This window comes from Sus scrofa, chromosome 15 (assembly GCF_054392235.1).
Source record: "Sus scrofa isolate SSC_HxYL_T2T_F1_AM1 chromosome 15, Sscrofa_HxYL_maternal_Yorkshire_Landrace_v2.0, whole genome shotgun sequence".
Taxonomy (NCBI): domain Eukaryota; kingdom Metazoa; phylum Chordata; class Mammalia; order Artiodactyla; family Suidae; genus Sus; species Sus scrofa.
Window position 1 is genome coordinate 74036899 of NC_139397.1, and position 19151 is coordinate 74056049.

The 19151-nt window shown below is 45.2% G+C and overlaps 1 protein-coding gene across 3 annotated transcripts in view; it reads right to left on the reverse strand.

Annotated features, from left to right (window-relative positions):
- MYO7B (myosin VIIB) overlaps positions 1-18345 on the reverse strand; it is a 93337-nt gene extending 74992 nt beyond the window's left edge. For 2 of the 3 annotated variants that reach the window (XR_014829002.1, XM_021076153.2), the window contains exons 1-3: positions 18189-18345; positions 10225-10278; positions 5325-5366 (exon numbers count right to left, since the gene is read on the reverse strand). Coding sequence is in view for 2 of the 3 variants with exons in the window: in XM_021076153.2 (XP_020931812.2) it covers positions 5325-5342 (18 nt within the window). In the remaining variant the exon portion in view is untranslated. The remainder of the gene's footprint in view (positions 1-5324; positions 5367-10224; positions 10279-18188) is intronic. The other variant, XM_084998505.1, reaches the window with a different exon arrangement.
- Between the last annotated feature and the right edge of the window lie 806 nt (positions 18346-19151).

Sequence of the window (19151 nt, forward strand, 5' to 3'; positions counted from 1 at the left end):
TATATCCAGCTGACATTCAATATGAATAAACATATTTTTGGACCTGCAAGTTGTTAAAAATATTTACCTTGTATGTACCCTTTCTCAGGAATCTATTACAGGTTGTATACAATGGAATACTACTCAGCCATTGAAAAGAACAAAATAATGCCATTTGCAGCAACATGGATGCCACTAGAGATTCTCATACTAAGTGAAATAAGTCAGACAGAGAAAGACAAATACCATATGATATCACTTACAAGTGGAATCTAAAATATGGCACAAATGAACTTTGCCACACAGAAACAGTCTCACAGACATAGAGAACAGATTTGTGGTTGCCAAGGGGAAGGGGGGAGGGTGTGGGATGGATGGAGAATTCGGGGTTAGTAGATGCAAACTATTACATTTAGAATGGATAAGCAATGAGGTCCTACTGTACAGCACAGGGAACTCTATCCAATCTCTTGGGGGTAGAACATGATGGAAGTTAATGTGAGAAAAAGAATGTGTATATATATATATGTATGTATGTATGTATGTATGTATGACTGGGTCTCTTTGCTGTGCAGAAGAAATTGGCACAATATTGTAAATCAACCATACTTTAATTAAAAAAAAAAAGAGAGTAAATCTAGAGAGAGAAAGACCTTGGGTCCAGGAAAAGGGATTCAGGGCAAAGAGAGGTGAACGTAAAGTTCAGGGTGGTTGTGGAGGAGATCCCAAGACGTTCCCAAGCAGAGCCAGAGAGTATGATAGGGGAGAGAGTGCTCTGGGAGGGGGTCAGGAGTGAGAACTAGAAGATGCCAGTTCAGGTGCTGCATCAGCAATTCTGGGAGACTATTCTTCCTGAGGGTGAAACTGACTGAACTATCAGGTGAATCATTTTGAAGGGAGATTGATGTATCTGGGAGAAACCTGGGGTGGGGGTTACATTGTGATAAATACATGGAAAACAAAGCAGTTTGGGGAAAAGGATAATTACAAAGTCTAGCAAAGGGTACACTTGGCTCAGTGGAGAGGAGCATTTTCTTAGATAAAATAAGTAAACTCTGGAGTTCCCTGGTGACCTAATAGTTAAGCATTCGGTATTGTCACTGCTGTGGCTTGGGTTTGATCTCTGACCAGGGAACTTCTGTAAGCTGTGGGTGTGCCTCCCGCCCCAAAAGTAAATTCTGCATGTAGATCTGATGAAACCTAGGATTTAACAATTTCGGGAGAAAGCAGAGCCAGAAAGTATGATAGAGATAGATAGCACTCTGGAAGGGAGTCAGGGATGAGGAGCTAAGGCCTTTCTCACCTAGTGGGAAGTCAACTGTAGACTCTTCCTGGCACCCCAAACTCAAGTAGCTCTGTACGCATGTTTTTAAGAGACTCAGAGGGAAATATCAAAGAATCAACTAGAAAGTGGATGGTGGTCACCTCTGTGGAAGAGGAAGTAGGGAACTGATCCTTTAAACCTTATGCAACTCAAAGCTAAATGAAAGAGAACAGAAGTTCCCATTGTGGCACAGCAGAAATGGACCCAACTAGTATCCATGAGGATGCAGGTTTGATTCCTGGCCTCACTCAGTGGGTTAAGGATCTGGTGTTGCTGTGAACTGTGGCGTAGGTCATAGATGCAGGTTGGATACTGTGTTGCTGTGGCTGTGGTGTAGGCCTGCAGCTGTAGCTCCAATTGGACACAATTGGACCTGGGAACTTTCATATGTCATGGATGTGGCCCTAAAAAAAAAAAAGAAAGAAAAAGAATAGCAAGAAACAGCTGCTACAGGATAGAGAAGACCAGTCTGAGCAACCTCCTGGGTCCAGTGAACTAATTAAATCACATCAGGTACCTCGGAGACATGGAGAAGCTTTCTTACAAGGATGAAATTTCAGCATAAAAATTGTGGTGTGCATGAGTTCCCTTTATAGCTCAGCGGTAATGAATCCTACTAGTAGGCATGAGGATGCAGGTTCGATTCCGGGCCTCAATCGGTGGGTTGACGATCTGGCATTGTCATGAGCTGTGGTATAGGTCACAGATGTGGCTCAGATCCTGAGTTGCTGTGGCTGTGGTGTAGGCTGGCAGTTGCAGCTCTGATTTGACCCCTGGCTTGAGAACTTCCATATGCCATGGGTGCAGCCCTAAAAGGAAAAACTCTTTAGACAAAAAAAAAAAAAAAAAAAAAAAAAGACAAAGAAAAAGAAAAAGAGAAAAAAGAAAATAAAATTTCAGTATGCAGCTGCAACAGTCAGCAAATCACCAAGGCAAGAAGATCGTAGGTCAAAGATCATAATCATAGATGACTGGCATCTCACAGCAAACTTGACCATTTCCAATCCACACTGAACGATAGGTGTCAGCCCAACATGAGCTGGAAGAATAAAGAAAAGACCTGAAGCATGACTTCTGCTCACTCCACTAGACCAAAGCTCTACTAGGAAATACATGAGAAGCCAAGCAGCAGTAAACAGAGATGTTTCATGGGCTCTATTGGAGGAAAGAATTGACTGGGTAAAAGCAACTGAATCAGGAAAAGAATGAACGAGAAGAGATAAAGCAGAAGCTGTCAGCTGCAAAGAAAGTAAAGTCTATATTGCGGTTCAAGGAATAGAGGATGAGTTGCAGAAAGCAGAGAGATGTATGGAAAAACCTGACAACTGGCTGCTGCCCATGAAGCAGAAAAGCTTTTTCCCCAGCCCGAGACAGAAATTACAACAAGGAAACTCAATGACCCAAGGCCATGAAGAAGCCACATCCAGGGAACTTGATCCTCAGCTTCCAAGGTGGGTGGGAGCTTCTGGCCATTGGCTGAAATGGCTGCTGTGCCCTGATCCCATGAGCCCACCTGCCAATTCTTCTCTTTCCAAAGTAGAAGAGACAGACCTAGAGATGGCTCTGTACTGCATTTACTTAGATAAATGGAGGGTCAGATGGGCCATGGAGGAATCTGCAGCAGGAGGCCTCTGGTTTAAGCTCCAGTGCAGGTCCATTGGAAGACCCAAAGAACCTGTCCTTCTGCAGAGACAGATGTCATAGTTACTGCTGGTGCTGAGGATCCTGTTTTTCCCAGGAATGCCCCCTACTGCCTGCTCATTGGATCACCTCCATCTGTGATAAAGTACAGATTGAGGATTGATTGAGGATCGGGAATGACATATTAGCCATCAAGCTCCACAAATATTTATGGCTTCATAAATTGCAGATGATGCCAATCTAGCAGAGAGAGAGACTTTGAATTTCAAAGTATTTCCACCCAGTGTTGCCCACTGAAGGTTCCCTGTCCCTCTGCACACTGGTATGAAAACGTTTATAGTCCTCATTTGGAAGGAAAATGGCGTTTCAGTAAAGTGACTGAAAGCCAACCTACACCCTGGGCCTTGGGATGGCCCAGAAAGAGTGACAGCACCAGGCTCTGGGTGTCTTCAGTTGCCTCTTGGGTGGGGGTGGAGAGCTAGTGTGGTGGTTGCAGCAAGAGAAAGGCCTATTTGCATGTCTGTATTTACAATAACCAAGACATGGAAGCAGCCTAGGTGTCCACTGACAGAAAAAGGTTAAAGAAGATGTGGTACATACTTATGCAATGGAATATTACTCGGCCATAAAAAAAGAATAAAATAATGCCATTTGAAGCAATATGGATGAACCTAAAGATTATCATACTAATTGAAGTAAATCAAACAAAGACAAATCTCATAAATATCACTGATATGTGAAAACTATAATATAAATGAATTTATTTACAACACAGAAACAGATTCAAAGATATGGAAAAAAAATTTTATGGTTACCAAAAGGGAAAGGGGGTGGGAGAGGGATAAACGAGGAAATTGAGACTAGCAGATACAAACAACTATGTATAAAATAGATAAGCGACAAGGTCTAACTGCATAGCACAGCAAGCTATAGTCAATATCCTGTAATAAACCATAATGGAAAAGAATAACAATATATATTAAATATATATAAAAGAAGATGGCTGTCTGCAAGCCAGGCAGAGAGGCCTCACATGACACAAATCCCATTAGAACCTCAATTTAGGACTTTCAACCTCCAGATCTCTGAAAATATAATTTCTGTAGTTTAAGCCTCCCAGTCTATGGCGTTTTGTTATAGCAATCTGAGCAGATTGATAGAAAGCCCCTTTGCAGTCAGACAGTTCTCAGCTCTCCTCTGCATTCCATGAGCTACATAGCCTTGAGCAGGTCGCTGAACTTCCCTGGGCTTCAGTTTGCTCATCTGCTGAAAGGGGTCGCTTTACAGGGCTGTTATCAAGATAGACTGTGATATGGGTAAGGAACCTAGATAGCACCCAGCACAGAGGAGGCACAGAGAGACAATATGGAATTAATAGGTTCAGTATGGTTCTGTCCTTTAGTCAACAATCACTTGGATGCTAGGAAGGATTCACTGATGAATAAGACAACCACCCTCCTCTCAAGGAACTTGCAATCTTATTTTTTTTTAATTTATTTAAAAATTTTTTACTTTCTTTTTTTCTTTTTAGAGCTGCACTCACAGCATATGGAAGTTCCCAGGCTAGTGGCCGAATCGAAACTGCAGCTGCAGGCCTATGCCACAGCCACAGCAACACCAGATCTGAGCCACATCCATGACCTACACCGCAGTTTGTGGCGATGCCAGATCCTTAACCCACTGAACAAGGCCAGGGATGGAACCTGCATCCTCATGGATACTAGTCGGGTTCTTAACCCGCTGAGCCACAATGGAAACTCTGGAAATTGCAATCTGAGAAGATAGAACAGACCCATAATTGCAACTGAGAGGAGTATGTCCCCGGGAGGTATCTTTCTAACGCTGCATGAAGTTAGTCCCAGTCCCAGTGGGACCCTTGGAACTCATGCATCCTATGGGTCTATTCTTTCATGAAACAAACCTGGCTTCATTCTAAAATCTCCTCATACTCCAAAAGGGTGCCAAGTCCTAATGTTTATGATTTTGTTACCCAAAGCCCTTGCAACCTGAGCTTTTAGACCATGTGTGTTCTCTCTCTAGCCTAAAACAGCCTTATCTCTCTTCTGTAGCTGCTTATTCTGTGAGTCATATGCTTAGAGGGTTCAGGAGCCAACAAATGAGAAAACCGTTTGTCAAGATATTTTAGGCTCTGAATATAAGTTACGGATTACTGTGTATTCATGGCCACTCTGTCAAGGCCCAGAGGTTGGCCAAACTCCTTTTCTTTAGGTGCTATTATCTGTCTTGTTCTTCAAATTCCCTGCCTCTCGTATTTTCCTTATAGGGTCTCATTGCCTCTCTTCTTTCCTTGGGAGTGATTTGACTCAGCCCTTGGCAACTCCTAGGAACAACCCTTAGATGGAAAAGATACAGTTCTTACCAGTCTTAAGCCTGACATCCTGAGGCAGCGGCTCCTGACAGCCTGTGTGCAGAGAGAAAGCAGAAGGTCAGCGTTCATGGCCCTGACTTGGAGCTTTGGAGGGTGGGGGCCACGTGTGTTCACTGTCATGGCCCTGAGTGCCTGGCCTGGGGCCAAGAAATGACTCTTAATAAACGGATGGATGAGTCATAGTCCCATCACAAGTGTAAGAGGAGGCCCTCCCAGCTTCTTCTATCCTAGCTCATCTTCACTGGAGGTCTATTTTGCAGTCAGCCCTGGACTAGACATAGGGAATGGAGTGGTTCTTAGGACACTGTCCCTGACATCCAGATGATCAGACTGCATCTGGTCAGACATCTGTAAGAACCAGCCATCACCATATACCACAAGGAGCGCTGAGGGAAACAACTATAAACGCAACATATTTTATCTAAACCTCACGGTATCCCCTCAAACAGGATATCCCCCCGTTTCATTCATGGGATGTCAAAGGAAAGGTGACCTGTTCATCAGTAGCATGGCTAGGAATTCAACTTGGGCCTACCTTTTTTCAAACCTGTCCCCAGCTCGTGGCCCCCTCCCAGGTGCTTGGGAGCTCACAGGCAGGCCTATAGCTGCCAGCAGGTGGCGATGGGGAGGAGGAGCCCTGCCTGCCACCAGCCTTGTGCTTCCTTGCCGGGGTCAGCAGAAGGCAGGTACTGGCTTTTTGGTGCATCACATGATCCCCACTTCTAACCTGTCCCACCCCTACCCCCCACCCACCTACCCCCGCCCCGGAAGGGACCCAGGAAATATTTGTTCAGTGAAACAGAGAACAAAGCCCTTGGAGGGGATGTGCTTTGACCATGGCTTTGCCAAATGAGTAAGAATTCATAATTGAAGGAAAAGGGGTCACACGCTAGGAACACTGCAATTTTAGCAAAGGCAGAGGGGAAAGTGCCCAGGTTGTGAGGGGTCAGCGTGGTTAGGTAGAGTAGACCGAGTGGGGAGATAAGAGCAGAGTAGGGGTGTAGGGAGTGGATGAGTGTGACAGAATATCTTTGCCGCTCTGTTCGGCTGGACAAAGACTTTTCTAATTCCAATGTTTATTTAGTGCATGGGCATTTATACACCTAGAGCAATCTACACCTTCCAGCATTTATTGAATGCCTACTATGTAGGAGGCACTAGTCAGATGGAGTTTCCTCGTTAAGCTCTGAGGCTACTGATCTTTCAAGGGGACACTGGTCCATCCCCCACCTCACATATCCTAGGAGGTAGTGGGTGGGAAAGATGCAGGGGGGCATTGTCCACTTCCTGGTTCCCCACTGTTGCTCTGGCTCCTCCCTTCTCCATCCCAGCTAGGAATTTGAGGCCCAGCTATGTTCTTTGTCACTCTCACCCCTCGCCCATGGCACCGACTTCCACAAACATCACATCATCCCTCTCCAGACACCAGGATCTGCTTCAGGAGTGCCCCTGCCAGTCCTGCCAGCCCTGAGGGATGACCTGCCACATGTCCTGAATCTCACTCCTCTGACCCCCAGACTCCAACTGACCTCTACTCCTCCCCAATTGGCCCTGGGCTTCCTGTGTCCCAGAACTTCTCCACTTCAGGAGCCACGTCCTCCAACTGCTACTCTCCAGCTGTACCCCAGACCAGCACGAGGCAACTGTTCCCTCATTTCATCGCAGCCCCTTGGCCCTTTCTTTTTTTCCCAATCTATCAACAAGGCATCCTAGGGAGTTTCTGTTGTGGCTCAGTGGTAACAAATCCGACTAGTATCCACTATGTCATGGGTTCGATCCCTGGCCTCGCTCAGTGGGTTAAGGATCTGGCATTGCAGTGAGCTGCTGTGCAGCTTGCAGACACAGCTTGGATCTCAAGTTACTGTGGCTGTGACATAGGCTGGCAGCTGCGGCTCTGATTCTACCCCTAGCCTGGGAACTTCTATATTCCACAGGTATAGCCATAAAAAGACACAAAAAACAAAACAATGACGAAAACAGAAATTAAAAAAAAAAAAAAAAACAACAACAAGGCATCCTAGCTTCATTTCTATGCCAACCAGCCTAGAAACTGGTTAAAAAAATTTTTTTTTCTGGAACAAAGTGGTTTTATAAATATCCATCACTGGAATATAAAAATAAAGTACGATAAGCTGCCCACTATGTGGATCCCCCTCGTTTACCACTGTCTTGTGAGTGTTGTTGACACTTGTGAGTGCTCTCACTTTGCAAAGTCCCAACACTGAGCTGAGCATGCTAAGGATGGGTCACATCATCTTGACAACTGGAATCCAGGAATATTCATGGCCTGCACTTCCTCCAGGATTTTGGAAATGCCCAGGGACCTGTGAGTGGGCCCTGGTCAGCTCTTTTTGTAACAAAACCAAAAATATTCCTATTTCAAAGCTTACTCTTTGAACACCTTGATCTTTGTTGCTGAAAAGAAGACAGAAATCACCCTCAGCTTCCAGCTGTGCCCACTCCTTGCCTTTCCCTATTCCTCTGAGCATTTAAACAACTCCCCAGGGAAAGGGACCCCCCTGACAGCCCTGCTCTCTCAAGCCTCCTCCTTCAGGGCTTTTGCTTTATCAGTTACTGTGGAGGTTCAAATATATCCTCAAATGCTTTTCACAGCTCCAAAGATGGAGGCTCATTCTCTCTACCTTGGGTGTGGACTTAGTGACTCCTTTCTAATAAACAGAATAAGGTGGAAGTGATGTAGTGTACTTTCTGGGACTATTCATAAAATGCTCTGTGGCTTCCTCCTTGCTCTCTCTAAGATCACTCAGCCTGGAGAAACTTGCTGCCATGTCATGAAGACACTCAAGCAGCCCAGAGGGGCGACCCACGCTGTGAGAAACTGAGGTCTCCAGTCAACAGCCAGCGATCTTGGAAGCAGATCTTCCGGCCGTGGTCAAGTCTTCTGATGACCAGAGCTCCAGCCAGTACCCTGACTGCAACCTTGTTATGGGATGAATTGTATCCCACCCCCGACCCCCAAGTTCCCATGTTGAATTCTTAGAATGGGACTATATTTGAAGATAAGGCTTTTAAAGAGGTGGTGAAGTTAAATTGAGGCTGTTGGGTGGGTCTAATCCAACGTGACTGATGTCCCTGAAAGAAGACAAAGAGATGTGAGAGGTGTGTGTGCAGACGGAAGGCTATATGAGAACAAAAGATCTACAAGCCAAGGAGAGGGGCCTTGGGAAGAACCACCCCTGCTGGTATCTTTGGTCTCGAACTTCCATCTCCAGAACTGTGAGAACATAAATGTCTGTTGTTTAGGCTGCCAACTCTGTGGCATTTTGTTATGGCCGGTCTAGAAAATGAATGCAAACTTCATGAGGGTTCCTGGCCTTCCGCCCGGCTAAGCCACACTTGGATTTCAGAAATTGTGTGAGAAAATGAGTATTTGTCATTTTAAGCTGCAAAGTTTTGGAGTCATTTTTTTATGTAGCAATAGGTAACTAATACAATTACCCCTTCTCTCACATCTTCATTCATTCTTACTCTTTTTTGCCTTCCTGCAGAAAGATGCAAATCTTGTCTATCTTAGAATGGATTTTCTTGGCCCCATGGCACCCTCCAGCTATTGTCTTCCTCTTGCTTCGACTCTACAGCTAAACTGCTTGAAAGACTTGCACCATCATGCTGCTTCCACTCTCTTGCCCTTTATGCCTTCCCAAGCCTTGGGTCACACACACATACCCACAAACACTACACAACTCCTCCAGAGACAACATTGCACAAGTCAGTGCCAGGACTCTTTTAGCCATTCCCCCTTCCCTGACCATGCTCCCTTGGCTTCTGCAGGACTGCACTTCCCTGTCTTTCCTTTGCTTCTGGGGGTCCCCTCAATCTCCTCCCAAGGCCCTTGCCCTTGCCCTGATCTCTTGGTGTCTGGGGGGGAGATGCTAGTTGTTTTTATCTGCCTGATATGCCTTCTGTATTTTCTTCTTGGGAAACCCTCCCCCCATGTCCAAAATGTTTCTGATAGGGACCATGAATCATAGTACCCCAGAGATGGCATGTGATCCAAGGAAGGGTCAAGCACAGGTTTTCCCTGAGATGTTATGAATTGGAGCTGGGTTAGTTTTCTCTCCGGTTGCAAAATTTTGAAGTGTGATTCCATAACTGCTGGGGGCTATATCTTAGTGTCCTGAAAATAGCTAATATGAGAGAATACATTTGGCAGGCCAGGAGGGAATGAAACAAAAGTCAGAAATCTTGCCTTTGCCTTTTTGCATTTTATTATTTGAGCCAAGCCATCTGGACTCTTTCATCGAAATCATAGAATTCTTATCTATCTGGTGGCTCTCATTCTATTCTCTTTTAGCCTGCCCACTCACCTTGTGCATTCCTACTTTCTCTCAGGGACATTGACAGGATCAAAGCCCTTCCAAGCCTAAAATCAATGCCTCCAACCCTCATCTATATCCAGAACTCCAGGCTCACCAATGCCCTATTCTTTGGATATCTTCAGCAGAAAGTCTGCAGATACATCAAAATCAACATGACTACATATCTCCTCTTCCCCCTACCCATCCTTTCCCCTTCATTCTTTAACTCAATGAATGAAACTAGAAGTTATTGAAGAAAACACTTGAGTCATCCTGTTAGCCTCATATCCCAATGATCACTAGGATTTGAAGATTCCATATTCTAAAAACCTGAAGTTCCCAACTATAAGTTATCTATAAGAAACTCACTTTAAATATAAAGATATAGATAGATAACTGATAAAGAGATAGAGAAAAATATACCTGACTAATACTAATCAAAAGAAAGCTGGAGTAGCCACACTGATTTCAGGCAGTGCTGACTTCAGGGAAAGGTAAATTATGAGGAATATAAAGTGATATTACATAATAATAAAAGGGCCAGTTCCCCAAGAAGATATGACATTGCTTACTTGTATATGCCTAACAACAGCGCATCAAAATACATGTGGCAAAAACTGGTAGACCTACAAGGAGAAAAGATAAATCTACTATTATAGTTGGAAACTTTAACACCCTTCTATCAGCAATTGACATACTTGGCAGGCATAAAATAAGTAAGGACATAGTTGAACTGAATAGCACCATTACCTAACAGGATTTAATTGACATTTTTAGAATACTTCATCCGACAACAGCAGAAAATAACTTCTCCTCAAGTTCACATGGAATATTCACCAATATAGACAACTTTCTGGGCCATAAACACCCTTGAGAAAATTTAAACATAAAAATTATATGGGGTTCCCATCATGGCTCCGTTAACGAATCCTACTGGGAACCATGAGGTGGCGGGTTTGATCCCTGGCCTTGCTCAGTGGGTTAAGGATCCAGCGTTGCCATGAGCTGTGGTGTAGGTTGCAGACGCGGCTCGGATCCCGCGTTGCTGTGGCTCTGGCGTAGGCCAGTGGCTACAGCTCCGATTAGACCCCTAGCCTGGGAACCTCCATATGCCGCAGGAGTAGCCCAAGAAATGGCAAAAAGACAAAAAAAAATTATATAATGTCTGCTCTCAGACCATGATGAAATTAAGCTAGATATCAAAATAGCTGGAAAATCCCCAAATATTTGGAGGCTAAGAAACATAAATAACAAGGAGTCAAAGAAGTCTCAAGAAAATTCTTAAAATGTTTTCAAATAAATGAAAATTCAAATCAAGGATGATGGAGCAGGAGGACATGGAATTCATCTCCCTCCATGAACGTATCAAAAGTACATCCACATGTGGAACAATTCTCACTGAAAACTAACTGGAGACTAACAGAAAGACTTGTACAACCCAGACTCTAAGAAAGATACACATGGAGTTCCCGTCGTGGCTCAGTGGTTAAGGAATCCAACTAGGAACCATGAGGTTGTGGGTTCGATCCCTGGCCTTGCTCAGCGGATTAAGGATCCGGCATTGCTATGAGCTGTGGTGTAGGTTGCAGACATGGCTCAGATCCCGTGTTGCTGTGGCTCTGGTGTAGGCTGGTGGCTACAGCTCTGATATGACCCCTAGCCTGGGAACCTCCATATGCCGCGGGAGCAGCCCAAGAAATGGCAAAAAGACAAAAAAAAAAAAAGGAAGGAAGGAAGGAGGAAAGAAAGAAAGAAAGAAAGAAAGAAAGAAAGAAAGAAAGAAAGAAAGAAAGAAAAAGAAAGGAAGAAAGAAAGAAAGGAAGAAAGGACGAAAGGACGAAAGATAGAAAGATACACATAAAATTGGGAAGAGAAGCAGTCAAGTGGGGACCCGTGTCCCTAGGAGGTGACTCAGAAGAAAAAAGAGATTGTATGGGCAGAGACCCTCCCTGAAGAAGGAGCAGTTTGAGCCACATTGGGTACCCAAGCCCTGGGATCTGACAAAGAGAAGATAAGCTCCCTTGGCTGGTTGGAGGGCCAGTGGGACTAACAGGAGGACTGTGGAAACCTTGGACCCTACTTGTAAGGAGCACATGAATACTTGTTAGCACCCAAAGCAGGGTGGAGAGGGTAGATTGAAACCACACACCTGGCTAACTGGTTTCCTAGGACCACCCTGGAACATGCCCTAGCCTGAGCGAAATGAATGTCCCAGTACCACTTGCCCTCTGCCATAGCTTCACACTGGTGTGAGAGCTGTCGTGACCAAGGAGAAAGCTCTGCTGTGAGAGTCTGTGGCAGCTCAAACACTAAGCAGCTTCTGAGTACAGAGGGGGCCATTTTAACGGCAATTGTACAGATATCACATCAGAAGCAGTCCAGATTCTGACTGTAGCCATATCACTATACGCTGTGCTTGACCCTCACCATACTCACACCAGCCCCTTTTGCTCCAGCACTTCCCCCTTCTGGACTGAAGGTGCTGGTTCTGGGAGGAGGACGGGCACATTCTTAAAAAGAAATTAGCCGGCTCACATCTAACACTCAGGGTTTCTGTTCCAGCAACTTGGGATCTAACCCCACTGTTGATAAGGCAGTGTTGGCCACTGAGCAGAGGGGAATCTCCCAATTTACACCTGGCTCTAGTCCTAGCCTCTCCTCCTCCAGTCCCACCTACTACCAAGGTGATAGCAGCCAACGCATTCCAAGGAAAAGATGTCATTTCCAATCATGTCAAATCTAGCTCTCCTGGAATTCCCATTGTGGTTCAGTGGGTTGAAAACCCAACTAGTATCCATGAGGACATGGGTTTGGTTCCTGCCCTTGCTCAGTGGATTAAGGATCCAGGATTGCTGCAAGCTGTAGCATAGTTCACAGACACAGCTCAGTTCTAGCATGGCTGTGGCTGTCACATAGGCCAGAAGCTGCAGCCCCAATTTGGCTGCTGGCCTGGGAACTTCCATTGCAGCAAGTGCAGCTGTTAAAAAAAAACATCTGGCTCTGCCAGCAAAGCCATTGGGCACGTGTAAAATGTATAGGGACACGTCTACATAAGGACACCCCTTCAGGACAACCATAGGTAATAATGTCACACAAATTCAAAGAGACAGAGAAGAATAATTAAAATGAGGAGAGAGAACAATTTGTCTCAGTTGAGAGCAAGAGAAAAACCCTTGAAAAAAAAAACTCATGAAACAGAATTTACTACATAAAGAATTCAAAGCATTAGTGGAGCTCCCTTGTGGTGCAGTGGGTTAAGGCTTAGGTCCCTGCCGTGGCGTGGGTTCAATTACTGGCCTGGGAACTTGCATATGCCATTGGCGTGGCCAACCTCCCCCCAGAGCATGAGTAATAAGAATGCTAACTGAATTATGAAAAGAATAGATGAACACAGAGGATTTTAAGGAAATATAAAATATTAAAAAGAAGCAGTCAGAACTGAAGAATACAAGAACTCAAATGAAAAACATACCAGAAGAAATGAACAGCAGACTAGGTGATACAGAAAAATGCATAAGCAATACAGAGGATTTTAAGGAAATATAAAATATTAAAAAGAAGCAGTCAGAACTGAAGAATACAAGAACTCAAATGAAAAACATACCAGAAGAAATGAACAGCAGACTAGGTGATACAGAAAAATGCATAAGCAATATGGAGGGTTGGATGATGGAAATCACCCAAGCAAAACAGCAAAAAGAAAAACAAAATTAAAAAAAAATGAAAACAGTTTAAGAAATCTTTGGGATAACATTGAGCATACCAATATTCACATTGTAGGGGTCCCGGAAGAAGAAGGGATAGAGAAGAAAGTAAAAAATGTATTGAATGAAATTATGGCTGAAAACCTCCAAAGCATGAAGAAAGAAAAAGTTACACAGGTACAGGAAGCATAGAGAACCCTAAATAAGATGAGCCCAAACAAACCCACACCAAGATATATGGTAATTAAAATGGAAAAATTAAAGAAAAAGAGAGAATTCTAGAGGAAGCAAGAGAAAAACAAAAAGCTATATACAAGAGAGCCCCCATTAAACTATCAGCTGATTTCCCTGCAGAAATTTTACAGGTCAAAAGGAAGTAGCATGATATATATATATAAAATGCTGAAAGGGAAAACCCTGAAACCTAGGATAGTCTACCCAGCAAGATTATCATTTAGAATTCAGAGAGAAAAAAATTCTCAGACAAGCAAAAATTGAGTTCATTAATACTAAACCAACCAACCAACCTAAAAACAATGTTAATTGGAAAAGAAAAGGCTATAACAAGACATAAGCATCTACAAGAACGAAAAAAAAATCTCACTGGTAAAGGCAAATATGTAGTAAAGGCTGAGGATCAACCACTTAGATAAGCTAGTACAAAGATTAAAAGACAAAAAATTGTCAAATCAAATATAACTAGGGTAATCAGTAAAGGCATAAACATGAAGATGCAAAATATAATACCAAAAATACCAAGTGTGGGGGAATGGAATAGAACATGTAGATCTTTAAGAGAGTGTTTGAAATTTAAAAACAACATGTTTAAAACAATTAGACATAGTTATAGGTCAATATATATGAACCTCATTGTAGCCACAAATCACAAACCTACAATGTATACACAGAAACAAGAGAGAAAGAACACAAGCATATCACTAAAATAAAAGTTAAAAAAACACCAAATTACAACAGAGGAGATGAAAAGAATAAGAAAAGAACAGGGAGGAATTACAAAAAGAGGAGTTCCCACTGTGGGTCAGCAGATTTAGAACCCAGCTAATATCCATTAAGATGCAAATTCAATCCCTGGCCTCGCTCAGTGGGTTGGTGATCCAGGCTTGCCGTGAGCTGTGGTGTAGGTTGCAGATATGGTTTGGATCCCACGTTGCTGTGGCTGTGGCATAGGCTGGCAGCTGTAGCTCTGATTTGATCCCTAGCTTGGAAACTTCCATATGCTGTGGGTGTAGCCCTAAAAAATGAAAAAAAAAAAAAAAAAATCCCAGCATGGTATCGACACAAAAGACATATGGATCAATGCAGCAGAATAGAGAACCCAGAAATAAACCCATATTCTTATGGTCAATTAATATATGACAAAGGAGGCAAGAACATATAATGGAGAAAAAACAGTCTTTTCAATAAGTACTGCTGGGAAAACTTGGCAGATGCATGTAAAAGAATGAAATTATAACATGTCCTCACACCATGTACATAAATATGTGGAGGAAACACAAAATGGACTAAAGACTAAATGTGAGACCTGAAACTGTAAAACACTAGAAGAGAGTGTAGGCAGAACACTCTTTGATGTAAGTTATAGGAATAATTTTTGTAGCCATCTCCTGAGGCAAATGGAATAAAAGCAAAAAAACCAAACCAAACCAAACCAAACCAGAACAAATCAAAACAAAACAAACAAAAAAACTGCACTGAACTAAATAGAACTTAATTAAACCTAAAATCTTTTTCACAGCAAAGGAAAGTATCAACAAAATTAAAAGACAACTTACTGAATGAATTTGTGAGAAAATACTCACAAATAGTATGACTGATGAGGGGTTAATATCCAAAATTTAAAAACAGTTCATGCAACTCAATTTTTTTTTTGTCTTTTTGCCATTTCTTGGGCCACTCCCGCGGCATATGGAGTTTCCAGGCTAGGGGTCTAATCAGAGCTGTAGCTGCCAGCCTACGCCACAGCCACAGCAACACGGGATCCGAGCCGCGTCTGCAACCTGCACCACAGCTCACAGCAACGCCGGATCGTTAACCCACTGAGCAAGGGCAGGGATCGAACCCGCAACCTCATGGTTCCTAGTCGGATTCGTTAACCACTGCGCCATGACGGGAACTCCCAACTCAATATTAAAAAAAAAAAAAAAAAACAAAAAAACAATTTTAAAACGGCCAGAAAGCCTGAATATACATTTTCCCAAAGAATATGATCCAGCAATTATACCCCTGAGTAGTCCAGAAAAAAATAGAAACACTAATTTGAAAAGATACGTGGGCCTAATATTCATAACAGCATTACTTATATTAGCCAAGATATGGAAGCAACCCAAGTGTCCATCAAGAGACGAATGGATAAAGAAGAATGGATATTTATAACCACACACATGCATGCGCGCACACACACACACGTGCACACACACACACACACACTGGAACATCACTTGGCCGTAAATAAGAGTGAAATTGTGCCATTTGCAGCAACATGGATGGTCCTAGAGAATATTATACTTAGTGAAATAAGTCAAAGGGAAAAAGACCCTCTAGGGCTGCACTATCCTATATGGTAGCCACTAGTCACATGTGGCTATCGAAATCTAAATTCATCTTAGCTAAAATTAAAATTTCAGTTCCTCAGGCACACTGGCCACACTTCCAGGGCTCTGAGGCCTCATGAGGCCAGTGGCTACTGGTATTCAATGATGAAGAAGAGAACCTGCTCTTAGTGTGGAAAGGGCACTCCCTGCTGCCCCTTATACCTGTTCTAGGCTCATGCCAGGAGCCAGTGGTGCCCAAGCTGGACTTGTACTTTCTTTTTTCTGTGCTTTATGGTGCCAATTCCTTTGCCTGGACATCTCCTGCCCTCCACCACCGACATCAAGCCATCCTTGCCTTCCCTGCCTGCTCTGGTCCCTTTGTCTCCTTCTCTGGCACACTTCCCCCTTCCCCATCTGTCTTTGGCACCCATGATCTTCACCTCTGACTTCCTGATAGCTTGAGGTCTGTGCCTCTGGTGGGGGAATTTTCCCTGGCACAGTTTCACCTCAACAGACCTGCAGTGCAGGGATATGATACAGGCTGCTCGATTAATTGAGGAGGAAGATAAGAGAATCTAACATGGCAGTGCTCTGGAAACTGTGACCTCTTCTGCCACTCATGCCTCCATTCCTCCATGCATCAGCCTGGGGTCTACTCTCCCCCATACCCTGGTTGGGTGCAGGGGACAGAGGAACCCCAAGGAGGTCCAGCCACTGCCCTCGAGGTGTTCATTTCTAGTGGCCTTGGGCAAAGGATTCTACCTTTCTTCACTTCAACGTCCTCTACTGAGAAATTCCTCCCAGAATTTCTGCTGTTTCTCCCTGGAGGGCTTGTCATGGGGACCAAGAATGTGGGAGGAGGAGCTTTCATAAGACATAAAAAGCTCAGTTACACAAATACATTGGGAAAGTGGAAATGCTCACCCCTGCTGTTTCACCCCTATATGGAGGTGCACAGCCCCAAGGGCCCAGCTGCACTGAAGTGGGGGTGCAGCAGTGCTCAGAACACTTGGGGACAGCTCCTTTGTGAGGGGACAGCTCAGCTCTCTGTGGCTCCAGGGAGAGGGGGAGGCGATGCTGAAATGAATGTCTGTGAACAAAGATTCCTTGCGGGCGTGTGCTCCCAGAGAGCAGCCCATAGACTTCAGGTTTTCTTCTAAATAAAATCCTGAATGAAGTTCAGGGGTTTTTATGGGTTGGAATGAAATTCAAGTCCAGAATTAGAGTGGATGCTGAGGGGGAGGTTTAGGATGGGACCCCACACCTGCCGGCTGCCAGGACCTCCCCAGGTCTGTCTCAGATTCTCTCTGTGAAGTGGGGACTGGTGCCCACCATGCTGACAGCTCAAGGAAGGAGCCTGCAGTGCTATCACGCCTCTCAGTACCCCCACCCCCCACAATCCAACAGCCCAGGCCGGAAAGGCTTTGAGGCCTGGCAGAGTCACCCTGGGGCCCAGGCTTTTCAGAGGTGACTAACACACTCATCCACAATTGTCCAAGAAGGTAGACGGTGACTGTGATAAGCCCAGGTTTTGGAGTTGAGTCTCACTCTGCTTCTTCCCATAGGCACCTTATCTCCCATGGTCCCTCAGTCTCGTCCATAAAACAGAGGCAGTAAAACCAGGGTGCAGTGACATGGCACATATGGTATGGCTGACATTGCCAGGTGCCCCATCATCAGCACCTAGGCTGTCCATTCCACCCCATGAGGCCCTCCTTCTGTAAGAAGGCTGCTGGGGCACCTGCCATTACCTTCCAGTCCTGAGTCTGCCTTCCTAGAGTAGAGGCCAGGATAATTCCTTCTCCTCTGGCTTGGCCATCCCTCCCCACACACACACCAGCAGCCCTGAAGCTGAGGGGATGGATCTCTGGGCTGCACTTCTCATTTCCAGGCTTCTTCTTCAAGATCTTGGGCTAGCAGTTAAATCAGAGCTGTGACTCCCAGCCTACGCCACAGCCACAGCTGAGCCGCATCTGAGACCTATACCACAGCTCACAGAAATGCCAGATCCCCAACGCACTGAGCGAGGCTAAGGGTTGAACCCACAGCCTCATGGATGTTAATCAAGTTCTTAACCTGCTGACCCGCATTTCCAGGTTTCTGAAGAGAGTCTCAGCTCCCTCATGGTTCCGTGGACAAGGCTTTTCCCACCTTGTTCCCTGCAATGTTTCCCAAGGTCTCTGTCTCAACCCACCTCCTGCCCAGAGACCCTCCTCCCAGCTGCCAGAACTCAGGCCCGGGGCATCTGGCAGACAGGGAAGGCCCCAGGAGCTCCCTTACCTTGTCAGGATGAGGATCTGGGTGTCTGCCTTCCCCTCCGCCCTGGGCACTCAGAAAGAGCCAGGTGAAGAGGCAATGCCAGGTCCCTGGGTGTGCGGGAGAGTGTGAGAGAGGAGGAAGAGGCAGAAGGGCCCCAAGAGGAAATGGCAGAGTCCTCCAGGCCCATGTAATTTATTACAGGACTTTGTCCTCGGGCTCCAGGCACACCCATTCCCACACGGCTCCTGTGGCCCCAGTTCACAGAGCCTCCCAGCTGTCCAATCTTTAACCCCGGCCTCTTCAGCAGAGAGTCCCCATAGGCCAAGAGAGCCTCATTCTACACACTGTCACTGGCCACCAGCCAAATAAATCTGTGGTGACCATCCAACTGGCTAGCTAAGCATCATCCCAGACATCACAGAGACCCCAAGGCAGCCCATGCAGCCATCCTAATCAGGGTGCACAGGAGATGCCAGGAAGTCTATAACAGAGCTAAAGGCCATCAGGGCAACTTGATTCTTGGTAGAGCTCCTGGGAGCAGAGGGGGCTGGCTTGGGCTGGGACTTGAATGAAGGAGGGATTTCCACCAAATACAAACCCTTCTGAAAGAGGGGGCATCAGGTGGTGTGCCCTGGAAGAGGCCAGATTGGAGGGTGATGGTGAGGGCTTTGAAGGTGGGTGGAAAATGAGTCCACGGGCAATACCTGCTCCACCTGGGTAAACAGAGGATTGGTGGACCTCACCTGGCCCAACCAGAGCCAGTCAGGTTCTTTCCCTTTCCCAGCACTTTGGAGGGACCCCAGGCAGAGGAGTGGAGACCAGCTATCTCCTTTCAAATTGGGTAGAGGCCACAGCAGGGCAGCAACACTAAACTTGGGCCTTTTGGGAGACCAGGTTCCAAATGCTGGTGGGAGAGTGAAGGGAAAAGTGGAAGAGCCACAGAGATGGAGACCACTTGGTCCCAGAGTGAGGCAGTGGTCACTG